Source organism: Heliangelus exortis, chromosome 1 (assembly GCF_036169615.1).
Source record: "Heliangelus exortis chromosome 1, bHelExo1.hap1, whole genome shotgun sequence".
Taxonomy (NCBI): Eukaryota; Metazoa; Chordata; class Aves; order Apodiformes; family Trochilidae; genus Heliangelus; species Heliangelus exortis.
This window is the reverse complement of record NC_092422.1, coordinates 15,923,373-15,938,355: the sequence shown is the minus strand read 5'-3', so window position 1 is coordinate 15,938,355 and position 14,983 is coordinate 15,923,373. Positions and strand designations below refer to the sequence as shown.

General features: G+C 41.9%; 1 protein-coding gene across 4 annotated transcripts in view; it reads right to left on the bottom strand.

Moving 5' to 3' along the window:
- ELMOD1 (ELMO domain containing 1) overlaps positions 1-14,983 on the bottom strand; it is a 50,498-nt gene that overhangs the window by 10,854 nt on the left and 24,661 nt on the right. For 3 of the 4 annotated variants that reach the window (XM_071734785.1, XM_071734766.1, XM_071734793.1), the window contains exons 3-6: positions 8,587-8,732; positions 8,407-8,435; positions 7,115-7,212; positions 2,802-2,931 (exon numbers count right to left, since the gene is read on the bottom strand). In XM_071734785.1, coding sequence (XP_071590886.1) covers positions 2,802-2,931; positions 7,115-7,212; positions 8,407-8,435; positions 8,587-8,732 — 403 coding nt within the window. Of the gene's footprint in view, positions 1-2,801; positions 2,932-7,114; positions 7,213-8,406; positions 8,436-8,586; positions 8,733-14,488; positions 14,579-14,983 lie in introns of those variants that run through there. The other variant, XM_071734775.1, reaches the window with a different exon arrangement.

Below are 14,983 nucleotides of genomic sequence, written 5' to 3'. Positions count from 1 at the left end.
GATTCACTCTTTCCAAACTATATTAGCAAATCAGGTGTTCTCCAAAAAACACAAGTTGGTGAGAAGGGCCTGAAGAACTGCACTTAGACAAAGCCTTCCCAAGGGAAAGAGCTGTATGCAAATTTCTCAAATAAAAAACCCAGAAACTGTATTCATTTCAGTAATAATGACTGCATTTAAAAGGAAGCAAGCACCTTGGGAAGGCTAAAGCTTTAATGATTTCACTTCATAATGTCTGCACAAAGCATCTTTGCTATCTTTCTTGTCCATCCATTGAAAGTAAATACAGTATTATTCACTAGTTCAATCACATTAAGTTAATCTTTATCTCATTCATAAAGTGCCCTCCTGATAAACATGAATAAATGATAGATATTAGGAACTTGAATTACCCACTGCAGAGGTCACTGAACCAACCAGCCTATTCTGCCCCAGCGTGGGTTGGAATCCAAATTAAACCCTTGGACATATTTCCATTTGACATGAGAATTTGCAAAAGCAAAATGCCAGCTGTAAACAAGTGGTAGTGCACAGGTTACACTGGAGACAGATGGTGAAATTGGTACTTTCTTATAGCATAAGTTGCACTGTTTAATTTCCCCTCAGACAAACACTCGATTTCCATTCTGCTTCTGTTCTCCTGCAGTTATGTTTTTAAAGCATTTCTGTGACTCTACATTGTTACTGACAGGGTTCTCAGAACATCTAAGAACCAGGACCTGGCCCCAAAGGCTGAGGGGCCACAACCAGCTCCTTGGTGCTTCTCACTCATGGTCAAACCCAACTTCTTGATCTCTGGGTAGTGTAGATGTCCAATGTATTTAGGAATGCATTTCTGAAAGCCAGAGGCCCTTATTAAACCTGCAGCCAGGTACCTAGTTAGTATTTCTGGGGACCAAATTGTAGGCTGGCACCTGAATCTCCCACCTCCAAGACACAGGCTTCCTCACAGGGTAAATCTCTGCACCCTTTTGGTTAAAAAACACTCTGCTCCCAGAAATTTGCACTTTTGGCTGCACAGAGGTGAGACTTGAACAAGAGGAACCCATCTGCCCCATCCTACTTGGTGGCTAGAGCATCACTCCTTCTGGTGATGCTCTGGATTTTGACTTCTCCTTGGCTGTCTAGACCCCCATGTCCCAGCAAGGAACCAATATTTAAACACAGCTCTCCAGACACCCACAAGAGTCCTTTGATCATTTGAGGATTATTTTCAAAAAAATAATTTGCATTTGTAAGTGCTTATTTAAAATGCCCCGTAGGATTTTTGGAAGTGCCTGGAATCCTAGAATGCTCGTTTGGAAGGGACCTTAAAGATCATCTCCTTCCAACCCCCTGCATGGGGGGTTGGACCTCCCACTAGACCAGGTTGCTCAAAGCCCCATCCAACCTGGCCTTGAACACCTCCAGGGAGGGAGCATCCACAACTTCCCTGGGCAACCTGTGCCAATGTCTCACTTGGAAGCCCAGGTAATTAAAGTAACATTTCCAGAAGCTTCCACTGTGATTTGTTTAAGGCACTAACTACATTCCAACAGCTTCATCATCATGTGCTGTAAAAATCCCAAGAATTACAACTGAATGTGGACAGAGGCAAAGGAAGTGTTCAAGTTTTCAATGTTTTTGTTGAGAAGACCTCCGAAAATTATATAAGAAGGCATTTTTCCTGTAGATGAGCTAATATATCACGTTTCCATGTTTCTTGCCATTTCTCTGAAGCATACTGCACTAGCTATATCCAGAAATAAGAGCAGAAGAAATATTGGACTTGCTATTAGACTGTTTTCCACCCTCTTATTTTTCTCAGTTCCTTTCTAATATAAGAGCTCTCTAACTCTCCCTCTGCTTGTAGTTTCAAGGCCTTCTTCCTCAAAAATACTTCTATTATCTACTCCAGCACAAGGCTTTTCTGAAAGCCATGAAGTATGTAAAATCCAATTGGTGTGGTTTCCATCACTGTACATGTATTATCTAAAGAGTGGTTCTATTTGACTTTCATTTGAAAATGTAACCATGTATGTTACCATATCCCAGCCTTCCATCCGTCCTGATAAAAGCTGGAGGTTTGCCATTGGATTACATCACTTCAGAAACCCAAGAAATTTAGGAAAAAAATCTTGTTATGGTTAAGAGGGAAAAGTACCCTTCTCATCTTGAAAAAATGTGCAGTGAAGCAGGACACAGAGGAGACCTCATCACTCTCTACAACTCCCTGAAAGGAGGTTGGAGCCAGGTGGGGGTTGGTCTCTTTTCCCAGGCAACCCTCAGCAAGACAAGAGGGCACAGTCTCAAGTTGTGCCAGGGGAGGTTTAGGTTGGACATTAGAAAGAATTTCTTTACTGAGAGGGTGATCAAGCATTGGAATGGGCTGCCCCGGGAAGTGGTGGATTCTCCGTCCCTGGAGATATTTAAAAAGAGACTGGATGTGGCACTCAGTGCCATGGTCTGGTAACTGCAGCAGTAGTGGATCAAGGGTTGGACTTGATGATCTCTGAGGTCCCTTCCAACCCAGCCAATTCTATGATTCTATGATCTATACTTCCAGTGCTCCCAGCACAGAGTTGCTATTGCAGTAAGAGCTGGGTAACCAGTGCCTCAACTTAGTCCAGCCAAGGGACATGAATTCATCAAACATGGGAATGAGCTGCTTGCTTGGCAGGAGTTACACCCAGACTAGATTAACTGGTACATGATAGAGGAAGGTGACCATACCTCTTGATGTTTTTAAGTGGTTTATAAGTGAAATCACTTTGAGCAGGCATGAAAAAAGGATGCCCTACAAGTACCTCCTAAGCACCTACCTTGAGAAGCATTTCTTCATGCTGTGGATTCTCTGAATCATAGGGCTCTCTGCGCAGCTTCTCAACCTCTGCAACCAGGTTTCTGTAGCCCACAATCTGCAGCAGGCATGCCTGAAGAGATACTCCCAACCTAAGGGGGGAAGGAGCAACATAATCCAACTCAATCACACATTAACTGTGAAACAGCACTGCATACACACTCATTTAATTCACCTGAGTAGTGTTCTGTCAATGAAGTGATGGTCTAACACTTAATTACAATGGGAGAATTTACAAGAGATTTGTATTTTATTAAACAAGGCCTTGTGAAATGCAGAGTCCTATTTAGTACCTTCCCTAGATAATAAAATCTGGGATTCTTAAAATCTTTGAACTGTGAATTTTCACACATTGAAATCTCATCATAACCATACAAAGTTGCACTGAAAGCCTGCTACAAGCACATCACTGAATCTTTCCTCTCAGCCCTCAAACAATGCCCTGAGACCAGAGATGTGAACTTAAAAAAAATGGGTGAGGGGAAAGGACTCAGCAAAAAAGCTAAAAATATTCATTTTGCTTCCATGCCACAAAAGCTCACAGAAAAAAAGCTAAAAACTTGATGTAATATAAAGGTCTACCCGTAGGCAGCTTTTTTTTTCCCTAGACTCATGATAAGAATTATCATAATGGCTCTTTTCATTATAATGCAGATTTCAACTTTCCTTTTAAATTTCCTGATGTATTGTTAAGAGAAACAAACAAAAAACCCCACAGAACCGCCAGAAAAAAAACCCAAACAAAAAACCTGCTCCAGATGCGTGGTTTCCAAGATTTTAAATTAAAAAGACTTGTTTAGTTTTAGGTTAAGACTTTGTAATATTAAATACAAATCATGTACTACACAACTGCCACATTCATAAGAATATTTAATTATATATGGGAATAGACCCTTAAATTTTTAATAATGTCTGAAATTGTCTGAGTGCCTGGCATGAATTTGAAGATCCATTCACATATCCCCATTCCTCTGTGGAACAAAGGCTGCACTGATACTAAGCTGCAGAGTTTTCTCATTTATCTTGTTTGATAGATGGAAACATTTTGCTTATTTCATAATACTGCTTTATTTTCTGAACAGAAGGATTTTCAGTGCTTAACTTTTGAGATTAATCTACAGACTCAGAGATATTACCATAAGGCTGTTTCTATTGCTGCAATTTCATGCTATTTGTGGTTATAAGCCTTTGGAATAACCTATGCAGTGTTTTTCTTCCTTTGCTGTTTGGGTTTTTTAATATATGCCTCACTTGCTATACCCTGCAGTTTTACAGCAAGGCTGCATTTTCAAAGCAAGCTGAAAAGCCTGACAACACTGCCTGTGAATTGCTGTAGTGCATCACTAAGCCACTGCCATGACATTTTCAACTGGGTAACTTCAGAACAGTTAAGAGCAGAACACCACAGGCAGTGGCAAAGCAGAGCAATTTTATACTACAAAAAGAAAAAAAAAAAGATAAATATAATATATGTAAGTGCCATGTTTCATAACACACACCAATCAAGAAGTGTTTGCACTTTATCTAAAACCAGCCAAATGCTCCATGCAACGCTATTCATGGAGGGAGAAGGGGCAGGAATTCTCTCCCCCACTCTGTTTCACTGAGCTTTTGCTCTCCTCCTTGTCCCTGCAGGACATGGGTTTGCTGCTGATGCCTCAACACCTCCTCCCTGCCACCTCAGTGCTGTCAGTCACAAGTGTCAGAGCACAGGAGAAATCTGCCTGGGCTTGCACTCCCACCTCACTCAGAGCCAAGTGCTCCATGACATGGAGATGAGTCCAAAATCCAGAGTTTTTCATGGACTGCTACTATAGTTAGTGAAGGCTGCACAGCTCACCATCAGGTTACTCAACCTGCCTGCTCCTACCACTGAACATACACATTGTTATCTCAGAGACATTGATAAGGGGACTCCCTCTCTTCAGATCCATAGCATTCAGGAACAACTCAGTGCAAACACTCCTGGGGTGCTCATTCAGCTTTGCAAAGATGCTACAGTAACAAAAATTACTGCACACAGATTTGCAGAAACACACATAGTATGACACACGGTCCCTTAACCCAGATTTCACATCTCTAATCTGCACGGGAGGTCAGAGCTTCAGAACAAGACAGTTTAGATGCAGGTTTTCTTACGTTCAAGAGCAGATAAGACAATGGGTTTCCTTAATCCTGTTTTAATAAATAGCTGACCTTGTTTTGCTGAAGTTTCCTGAGAAAAACATAGTATAAATTAAATGGATCCCATATTCTAGTGGAAGGCATCCCTGCTCATGCAGGCTGTTGGAGCTGTATTATCTTTAGGGTCCTTTCGAACACAAACCATTCTGTGATTCTATAAAACTTCAGTGTAGATGCTCAAAACTTTGTTTCAGGATGGATTTAATACAAGGAGAAACCTAGCAGCAGGGTGTGTTTCTATGTATGTGGCAGCACCTTGAATATCCCAGACCCTTATTTCTCACTGTTTTAAAGGGGTATTTCAGGGAATTGGAGGGGTAGGGTGTGAAATACTCTCTAAAATTTTGAGCATGTGGGTTCTAATCCAAAACAATTTGTTTTGTGCTAAGCATGACCATCACCTGCATAAAGGGGAAAAAAAATGGTTTTATTTTTATGTTGTGTGTATATATATATATGTATACACATATGTATACATATACATAATGTGTACGTATATATATATATGTATATATAAAATATTAGTGTCAGATCACTCAGAATGTAACCTAAGGTTCAGAGGCCTGATTCAAGCAAGCAGCAACCATTTGTACCTCTGTACTTTTTCTCTTCTGGAAGACAGCATTTCTTCAGAGGCCAAAGGCAATACTATGAGGAGAATTGGATGGTGATCTACAGTGTCGTACAAAACACTATTTTAATTAATTCTTTGTTTTTTCTTGGAATTATTCAACCCAGTTACACAAGACTCCAGCACAGTCACTGTGACTGCTGACACCAGTTACTGATGCCCACAGGCTGGGCTCTGAGCTGTGCAGTTTTTCTTCTTATGTCACCTTCACTAATTTTTGCCCCTGATGATTTTTTTTCTGAATTTCAGCTATCACTGTTCTGTGTAATACAAGAGCACCAGATCTGTGACACCCACCTCAGATGGGCAGCATCTCAACATGCCTTACACCACCTGAACATGTGCTCTTTCACAACCTTCTCTTTGAGGGTCATGGGGGTAGGGTCCAGTCAAATGACACCCCTGGAAAAGGTCTAGGCTTTTCAACTCCCAGAAAAATTCCACAGGGCTTCTCATCTATGAGAGTGGGGGGCTTTCTTTGCTTTGTTTCTCTTATTTTTTCCTCCTTTAATGGTTGATTTGCCATTTTTTCAATCCTGGTGGACAGTGGACATATCCATAACAGTTGTTTCTCAAGTCAGAGAGACAAGCAGTGTGTTCTGTTTCCTTTATGATCAGTGAAGCCTCATTTTAAAGACTATTAATACTACTAAAATTTATGGTTTTCCAGCTAAGCTTTTGAGGTTTGTTGGTGCAGCAAAACCTTGGGACCATCTTACCTACTGATGTTGATGACTAAAAAAAAGGTAGCAATCAATTGATATATGCCCATTCAGATTATGTACATCAATTTCAAGTTTTGGAAGAGGAGTGAACCTCAAACTTATCACCTGAATGATACAACCCCCTTAACATTTCTCTAACCAATTCCTGAGCTTGTGCCTTAAGGCACAGGCTGAGGGTTTAGGTAATCACAACAGTGTTCTCACTTACTCTTGAAATACATGCTTGCAAATTTAATGTTTAGTTGTCCATCTCTTACCACTAACATTTTGCCACATTAAAAGAATATCAGCTATGTTGTATCATTAAAACTTTTGTTTGGATAATTAAAGGCAATTTTAAAATATAAACAAGTATACCATTTACATCAGCTACAAGAGGATAATTTCTTCCCTACTCAAAGGACTGCACACAGGCAACACTGTCACTGCCAGGACCACCTGCCTTGGTGGTATTTCATCCCCAGGGAATTTGCCTCCAAAAATCAATGTACTAAGACAACATGATTCTGGAAGCAGATAGATAGACTCAAGACTTGCCTATTACAGCTAACATGCAAGATCATTCATTTTTCCATCAGCTTTTGGACAGCATAGCTTAAGCTGGACTTTTACACTGAGAGACAGAATTCATCTTCAAATTGTACATGCCACAATAGCTATAGAGAACCAGTTCTCCATGGACCCAGCCACTAAAGAAATCAATACTCATTTGTTTTGTAAGGAAACTGAACTTACTGTGGATTTATATCTGGATTAATCCTTTTCAGCTCCATGATGTCATCTATAGTTTTCTCAATAGCATCAGGGTGGACACTTACTGAAGTTTGCAGCCGCTAAAAGGAGATTTTAAACACATATTAATTCTTATGGAAGCCATAATACAATAGAAGTTAACAGCAATTGTCATATCTGAAAGCTTTCAGATTAGAAGTCCAGAAGTTCCAGCCCAATGGGTATTCTTTCCACACCTTTCCAACCTATTCAACCCAAATGACAGGTTTCAGAGCAGTTGTCCTGTAAGAACCTGAGTCACTTTGCCAAGCCCTCGTAGTACATTTTCTGTCCACATATCTGTAGTGGCTTCCAACAAAGATGATCTGCACTGAAGCCTTTGGTCAAGAAGCAGCTTCAGACCATCTACCTAATTACATTGGAATTGCTGGACTTCATTTTACACTCCCCCTCTCCCAACACACTGCAGTAACGATTTTACAGTATTTTTTCCTCCCTTTTGCACGGGACTGCACTTTGTAGAGATGTTCCTGGAAGTTCAGTTTTCAAATATCAACATCCAAAATACTAAGAGGTTGAACTTCCCAGTGCTTTTTCTCAAAGCTACACAATTGCTTAAGTGCAGGCAGCTTTTAAGTAAGATTCTGCTTGTTTGTGTTAGAAGTACATTTGGAAGCACCATGCAGAACCAGGAGCTATGCCACATTGTTTTTGCTAATGCTGAGATAAGCTTTTCAACATTAGTGATTCTCATGCCAAAGGGAACTGAGTGGCTGAATGATGCTATTTAGCATATACACAAATGTTTTATGAGAATAATTTAGGTTAGCACAACCAGTGCTTCAGGGAAAGGATTAAGTAACAAAGGCTCTTCTCCATAAATGTTTTTAAAAGGAAAGCAGAGATCAAGTTGTCTTGGCTATCTAGGCCTTCAGCTTCTTTCATACCTGCTTTCCAGTGTGTAAGTGACTGACTGCAGTTTACAGAAATTCTAAGACAGGATGAGGAATCAAGCCAAGAACCCCCAAATTACAACACATCACTTTTGTCTCCACAATAACTACAGATTCCATCAGTGCCACAGCGTATCTGTTCCTGGGGCATGGGACACTCTCCCTGACTTTTCAAGATCACCTGCTATTGCAAACACATCACCTTCTTCAGTAAAAGATGCTTTTAATGTAAAATAATATTAAAAAGTAAAGCGATTTTTTTTGGTGTGAGCAAACAGTAGACTGAATAAACCAACTGCACAGGACACAGTAGGAAAAGTGAATGATGGGGCTTTCACTCACCTTACTTTTTGAACCTTTCAATGATGCCTCTGAAAGAGAACAGTATTTGAAAATATTGTGTCAGACAAGGTAAGTTCATATTGGATAAATTTAACCATTTATTCATAAAAATGAAAGCATACTATTTCTAGCACATGCAGAAAGGTATAAAGGCATGCAGAACTAGTATTTTGCAGTTACCTATTTTCATAGTTCTGGCAGCTCCAGGTTTGGTATTGTAACAGATCCTTTGCAATTCACATCGACCTGTTAGCTTCCTGACCACAAATTTCAGGCAGCGCCATAAACACTTGCAGTAGAAGTACAGGCAGACCTGGACAAACATCCTGGCAAAATAAGAGGCCTGAGAGTAAAACTCTTAAGCACAGTTTGTTTCAACAAGGTCACCACTCAAACAGAAGGCACTTCCTCACCCAAAATTTTCATTGCCTTAAAAGCAGAAGCAGCATTCACACTACAAACATTTGTACCAGTACATGTTGAATCACACTTTTTAGTCTTAGTCAACAACAAAAAGAAAAACACTCACAAAACACCAGAACTGGAAGCATAGAATAAGTCAGCTCCAGGGTTCTCAAAACTAGTTTTAGAAAACTCTTTGTCCCTTTAAAACAATTGCCTGTAGAGGCCCTACCAATGCTTTGAGGAAAACAGATTTCATGAGAAGGGAGTGCAGCTCACTCTGTCACCATGGCTGCTGGGGACCCACAGAGCCACCACCCCCTGGCTGAGCTGTGCCTCTGCATCCAGCTGCTCCCAGCAGCATTGCTGGTTATCCCAAATGTGAGCCAATGCACCAGGTCCCAAGGAGTGAAGGGTGACAATTAAGGAAACCAAAACTTCCCCCTTTCAGGAAACAAGGTGTTTAAGAACCAGTCCTGAGGACTGCCTATTCTTCCCAAGCTGAGCTTTCACACAGCACTAATGCTGAGCAATTTCTCAAAGTACAGAGCTGGCAGTATTCCAGAAAAGCCCCTATTTGGATACTGCATCCAGTTTTGAGCCCCAGCAATACAAGAAAGACTTTGAGAAACCAGGTGGACTTCAATAGAAGAATCTGAGATTGTAGGGCTGGAGCACACACCCTGTGAGGAGAGGTTGGGAGAGCTGTTCAGTTTGGGGTGGAAATGGTTTCAGGGAGAGCCTACAGCAGCCCCCAGTGCCTGTGGAAGATCATGGAGGAGACAGAGTTGGGCTCTTCATAGTGGTGCAGGGCAAGGCAAGGGACACCAGTCAAAATCTGAAACAAAAGGTTCAGTCTAGAAATAAGGAGAAGCTTTTTCACCATGAGGACAGTCAGGTAGTGGCACAGATTGCTCAGAGGCTGTCCAGTCTCCTTTCTCAGAGATTAAGTCCTGACTGGAAAAGCCCTGAGCAGCCTGGTCTGACTTCAGGGCTGAGAGCAGGAGGTTGGGCCAGAGACCTCTTGAGGTTGCCCCCAGATGGAGCCATCCTGTGATCCTATGAAGGCTGTATACATGAGAAATACTCTATTTTAAAAAGTTTGTTAGCATTGCAGCAGCTACCAAAGCCCACATGCTTCTACTACAATTGCATAACACACCCCAAAACCAGATTTCATAAGCTACAACTTATTTGGATACAATTTAGTTTCCTTGTTTCTATGGGTATGAAGGCACAGATCTTCCATGTTTTCCAACTAACAGCCTGCATATGGTGCATCAGGACTTTAGGTAGAGTAGAATCCACCCAGGTTCCTGGGTTCAGAAGCCCATCTCAGAAAAGATAAACTGAAAAGACTTGAGAACAAGAACATGGCATCTTGTCATGGTCCTGGACAACTGGCTTTAGGCTGCCTTGCTAGAGAAGAGGAAGGTGGACTAGAGGTCCCTTCTAAGCTCAACCTCTCTCTGATTCTTTGCTTATATTATGGGTAAACACCACTAAAGCTTCCATATGTTAGATCAACATTAAATGGTCAAAAATAATCTGGCTCATTATGTTCTAAGCCTGTGTCCAATTGTATTCACCATTAGCCCATTATCTCCTCCACATGCTGTTGATGCTTTCAAAGGACAGTTATTTATTAGGAGACTATATTATCCTTTTCATTGGAGTGCACTGGTTATTCTGAAATACCAAATTTCAGATACTCGAATCAGTTATAACTTTATAAAAGCTTGAAGAGCTCCCTCACTTCCTATAACATCCTGAAGGGCACGGTGTAGAAGGACACTCAGGGAAGGGAAGATAAATTAACTCACGTCAATGTCCACATGGGAGTGTAATCTGCTTTATGTTCACTTCAGCTTAATCCCCTCTGAAGAGCAATTAAGCTAAGGGAACTAAACCCATTTTATGTCTAAATGGAGAGCATTTGCACAAGTATTTAACATGCTTTAAAAGCATCCACTTTATCATCACACTTTTAGCTAATTCACTTAACACTCCCGAATGCCTGCACAGGCAACCCCTTTGTCTTTATGCAACAAGAAGCCTCTATTTTAGATACACAGTGAAACTTAAAGAATGAGGTATTGCTTCCATGCTGGAATCAAGTTTTAGACAGGCAAAAAAGTTTCATCTACTCACACTGAAATATTTGGGTGTTGTTCCCCACAAAGATATGCCAGGACATGCTACTGGGAGGAGTTTGTACAGTTTCACAGCAGGGAATCATCTTCAGTATTAACAAGTTAAGAGGATGCCAGCCCATAATCTGCCAAGCAGCCTTTAACCTCACAATAGAATCATAGAATCCTAGAATCCTAGGGGTTGGAAGGGACCTCGAAAGATCATCTAGTCCAACCCCCCCTGCCAGAGCAGGACCCCCTAGAGTATATCGCATAGGAACGTGTCCAGGCGGGTTTTGAATGTCTCCAGTGAAGGAGACTCCACAACCCCCCTGGGCAGCCTGTTCCAGGGCTCTGTCACCCTTACAGTAAAAAAATTTTTTCTGATATTCAACTTGAACCTCCTATGCTCCAATTTACACGCATTATCCCTTGTCCTATCACTGGTAACCACTGAGAAAAGCCTAACTCCATCTCCCTGACACTCACCCCTTACATAATTGAAAACATTGATGAGGTCACCCCTCAGTCTCCTTTTCTCCAAACTAAAGAGACCCAGCTCCCTCAGCCTTTCCTCATAAGGGAGATGTTCCACTCCCTTAATCATCTTAGTAGCTCTGCGCTGGACTCTTTCAAGCACTTCCCTGTGAGGGGCCCAGGACTGGACACAATACTCCAGGTGCGGCCTCACCAATGCAGAATAGAGGGGGAGGAGAACCTCTCTTGACCTACTAACCACACCCTTTCTAATGCACCCCAGGATGCCATTGGCCTTCTTGGCCACAAGGGCACATTGCTGGCTCATGGTCATCTTCTTGTCTACCAGGACCCCCAGGTCTCTTTCACCTACACTGCTCTCCAGCAGGTCAGCCCCCAACCTATACTGGGACATCGTGTTGTTCTTCCCCAAATGCAAAACTCTACACTTCCCCTTGTTGAATTTCATCTTGTTCCTCCCTGCCCAACTCTCCAGCCTGTCTAAGTCTCTCTGAATGGCAGCACAGCCTTCTGGTGTGTCAGCCACTCCTCCCAGCTTAGTGTCATCAGCAAACTTGCTGAGGGTACATTCTATACCCTCATCCAAGTCGTTGATGAAGATATTGAACAACACCGGTCCCAGTACCGACCCCTGAGGGACTCCACTAGTCACACACCTCCAGCCAGATTCTGCCCCATTGACTACAACTCTCTGACTCCTTCCTTTCAACCAGTTCCTGATCCACCTCACTACCTGATCACCAAACCCATACTTGATCAACTTATCTACAAGGATGCTGTGAGAGACGGTGTCAAATGCTTTACTGAAATCAAGATAAACCACATCTACCGCTCTTCCATCATCTATCCACCTAGTAATTTCCTCATAGAAGGCTATGAGGTTAGTCAAACATGATTTACCCTTGATAAAACCATGCTGACTGCTCTTGATGACCCCCATGTCCTTGACATGCCTGGAGATAGTGACAAGAACAAGTTGTTCCATCACCTTTCCAGGGATGGAGGTGAGGCTGACCAGTCTATAGTTACCCGGGTCCTCCTTCTTGCCCTTCTTGTAGACTGGAGTGACATTTGCTATCCTCCAGTCCTCAGGCACCTCTCCTGTTACCCATGACTTACTGAAGATGATGGAGAGTGGCCTAGCAATGACCTCCGCCAGCTCCCTCAGCACCCTTGGATGCATTCCATCTGGACCCATTGACTTATGGATGTCCAGATTACTCAGCTGATCCCTAACCCAATCCTCATCTACTATGTCAAACTCCTCATCTATCTTGACTACTTCTGGGGCTAAATGAATCTGGGGCTCATGCGGAAACCCTGCAGGAGTAAAGACAGAGGCAAAGAAGGTGTTCAGCACCTCTGCCTTCTTTATATCCTCTGTCACCAGGGCTCCCAGCTCATTCCTTAGTGGGCCAATATTGCCTCTAGTGTTAGTTTTGCTAGCTATGTATTTGAAAAAGCCCTTTCTATTATCCTTAACCCGACTTGCAAGGTTAAGTTCCAAGGAGGCCTTAGCTTTCCTAATTGCCTCCCTACATCCTCTGACAACAGTCCTATATTCCTCCCAAGTGACCAGCCCCCCCTTCCATGATCTGTAGATTTTCCTTTTCCACTTAAGTTGTCCCAGCAGTTCCTTTTTTAACCATGCTGGTCTCCTAGCTCCCTTACTAGATTTTCTAACCATAGGGACGCTCTGATCCTGTGCTTGCAAATAGTGGTCCTTGAATATTGACCAGCTATCTTGAGCCCCTTTATCTTCTAACACCCTGTCCCATGGGATTTCTCTTAACAGTTGATTGAGGAGGCCAAAGTTTGCCCTGTGGAAGTCCAGGGTTCTGGTCCTACTGGGTATTCTGTTCCTTCCACACAGGACCCTGAACTCTACCATCTCATGATCACTGCAGCCAAGGCTGCCATTGACCACCACTGCTTCAACAAGGCCCTCCTTGTTGGTTAGTACAAGATCCAGCAGCGCTCCTCTTCTAGTCGGCTTGTCCACCATTTGCATTAAGAAGTTATCATCAATGCACTGGAGGAACCTCCTAGACTGTGAAAGGCTGGCTGTGTGAGTCAACCAGCAGGTATCGGGGTAGTTAAAATAGTCAGAAGTATAATTCAGTTGAAGAGTTAATTTCACATAAAATCACTAATGCATTCAACAGCAACCTTTTATTTTGGCTTGAAAAATCCACAGGCTAACACTGGATGTTTTTGGTTTTCAGTTGACATTTTATAATCAGTCCTCACAGATTTGCCTATTCCACCATCCCTGAAGTATTCAAACACAGTCTATAGCCATCCCCCAGCCTCCTCAGCACAGCCCAGCTCCGTACTGAGGCTGAAGATCCAGAGAAATAAGTATAAGACATTAATGCCAAATTGTGAGGTGGAGTGTAGTAAAGAGTTCTGGGCTTTCATGAGGCATTTATAGTCAAAGTTAAACTTGCTTTCTTTTGCCCTGCTGTGTTTCCAAATGTTAGATCTCTATTAGAGCAGCTCACTACCCAGAGAGATCATTTATATGGAAAGAAGATGTTAACAGCTCATGTGAAAAGATTTCCCTGTAACGAGCAAGATAGCTCCCACAAAAATTGTATCTCCTTTCAGAAAGTTCATGCCTACACTTAATAGCCTCCAAGACTGAAACCTCACAACACATTTCTTTACTCAAAACTTCTTACTATATTGTGTGATGTAGATCCAGGTGAAAAAAAAAAAAAAAAAAAAAAAAAGTCTCTTATGGGTATTTGAATTATATGTTGCTGCCTTCAGGCTGAATGACAGATTTGCAAATCAAAGGAAAAAACTCTAAAGGGATAGAGTTGTAATATTCCACAATCACAGCCACCTTCCCAGCTGAAGTTTTGCTCTGGCTATGGCTCCCACAAGCACTAACTGATAAAAACACATCTACTAAAATACTGTCACTACAGCATGCAAAGTCTACATCTGTGATTCACTAAAATATGCTTAGGAGCTACTACTAATAAAGCAGACAACCACTACTTTTGAATAGGTAGCTTATAGAAGAAAGCCTTGGTGGATACCTTCAATTTTCTACTACTCAGCCATCTCAAGTTTACAAGAGTTGAAATCCTCCATTTGCAACATGGACGACACAAAAAGTAACACAAGTTTGGTTTCAAGGGGTTGTTCTTTATGAAAGGGAATTCTTGCTTGCAGAAGTCCTGTAATGAGAGCACACTTGTGATTACATAAGATGAGTTTTATTTTAGCTGCTACACACTTCAGTCCATGTAAGCAAAGTGGAGACACTGGCAGCTATAAAAACATAGACTAATCAGGAACAGGAACCCACGTGGAAGTGTAGCATGAGCCATGTGTCTGACTACAGCACAGTGACATTAACTTCAGGTTTGTTTTAGTCTGATTCCAAACCTCCCCTCTACGCAATCTCTGCTGGGTGTTGGGGTTTTTTTATTTATTTTTCCTTCTTGCCTTTGTAGATTTTTTCAGCCCAGAAAATAGTGTGTTTTACCAGCAGTTTGTGTAGTTGTGTACAGTGATAATTCTGATATAGA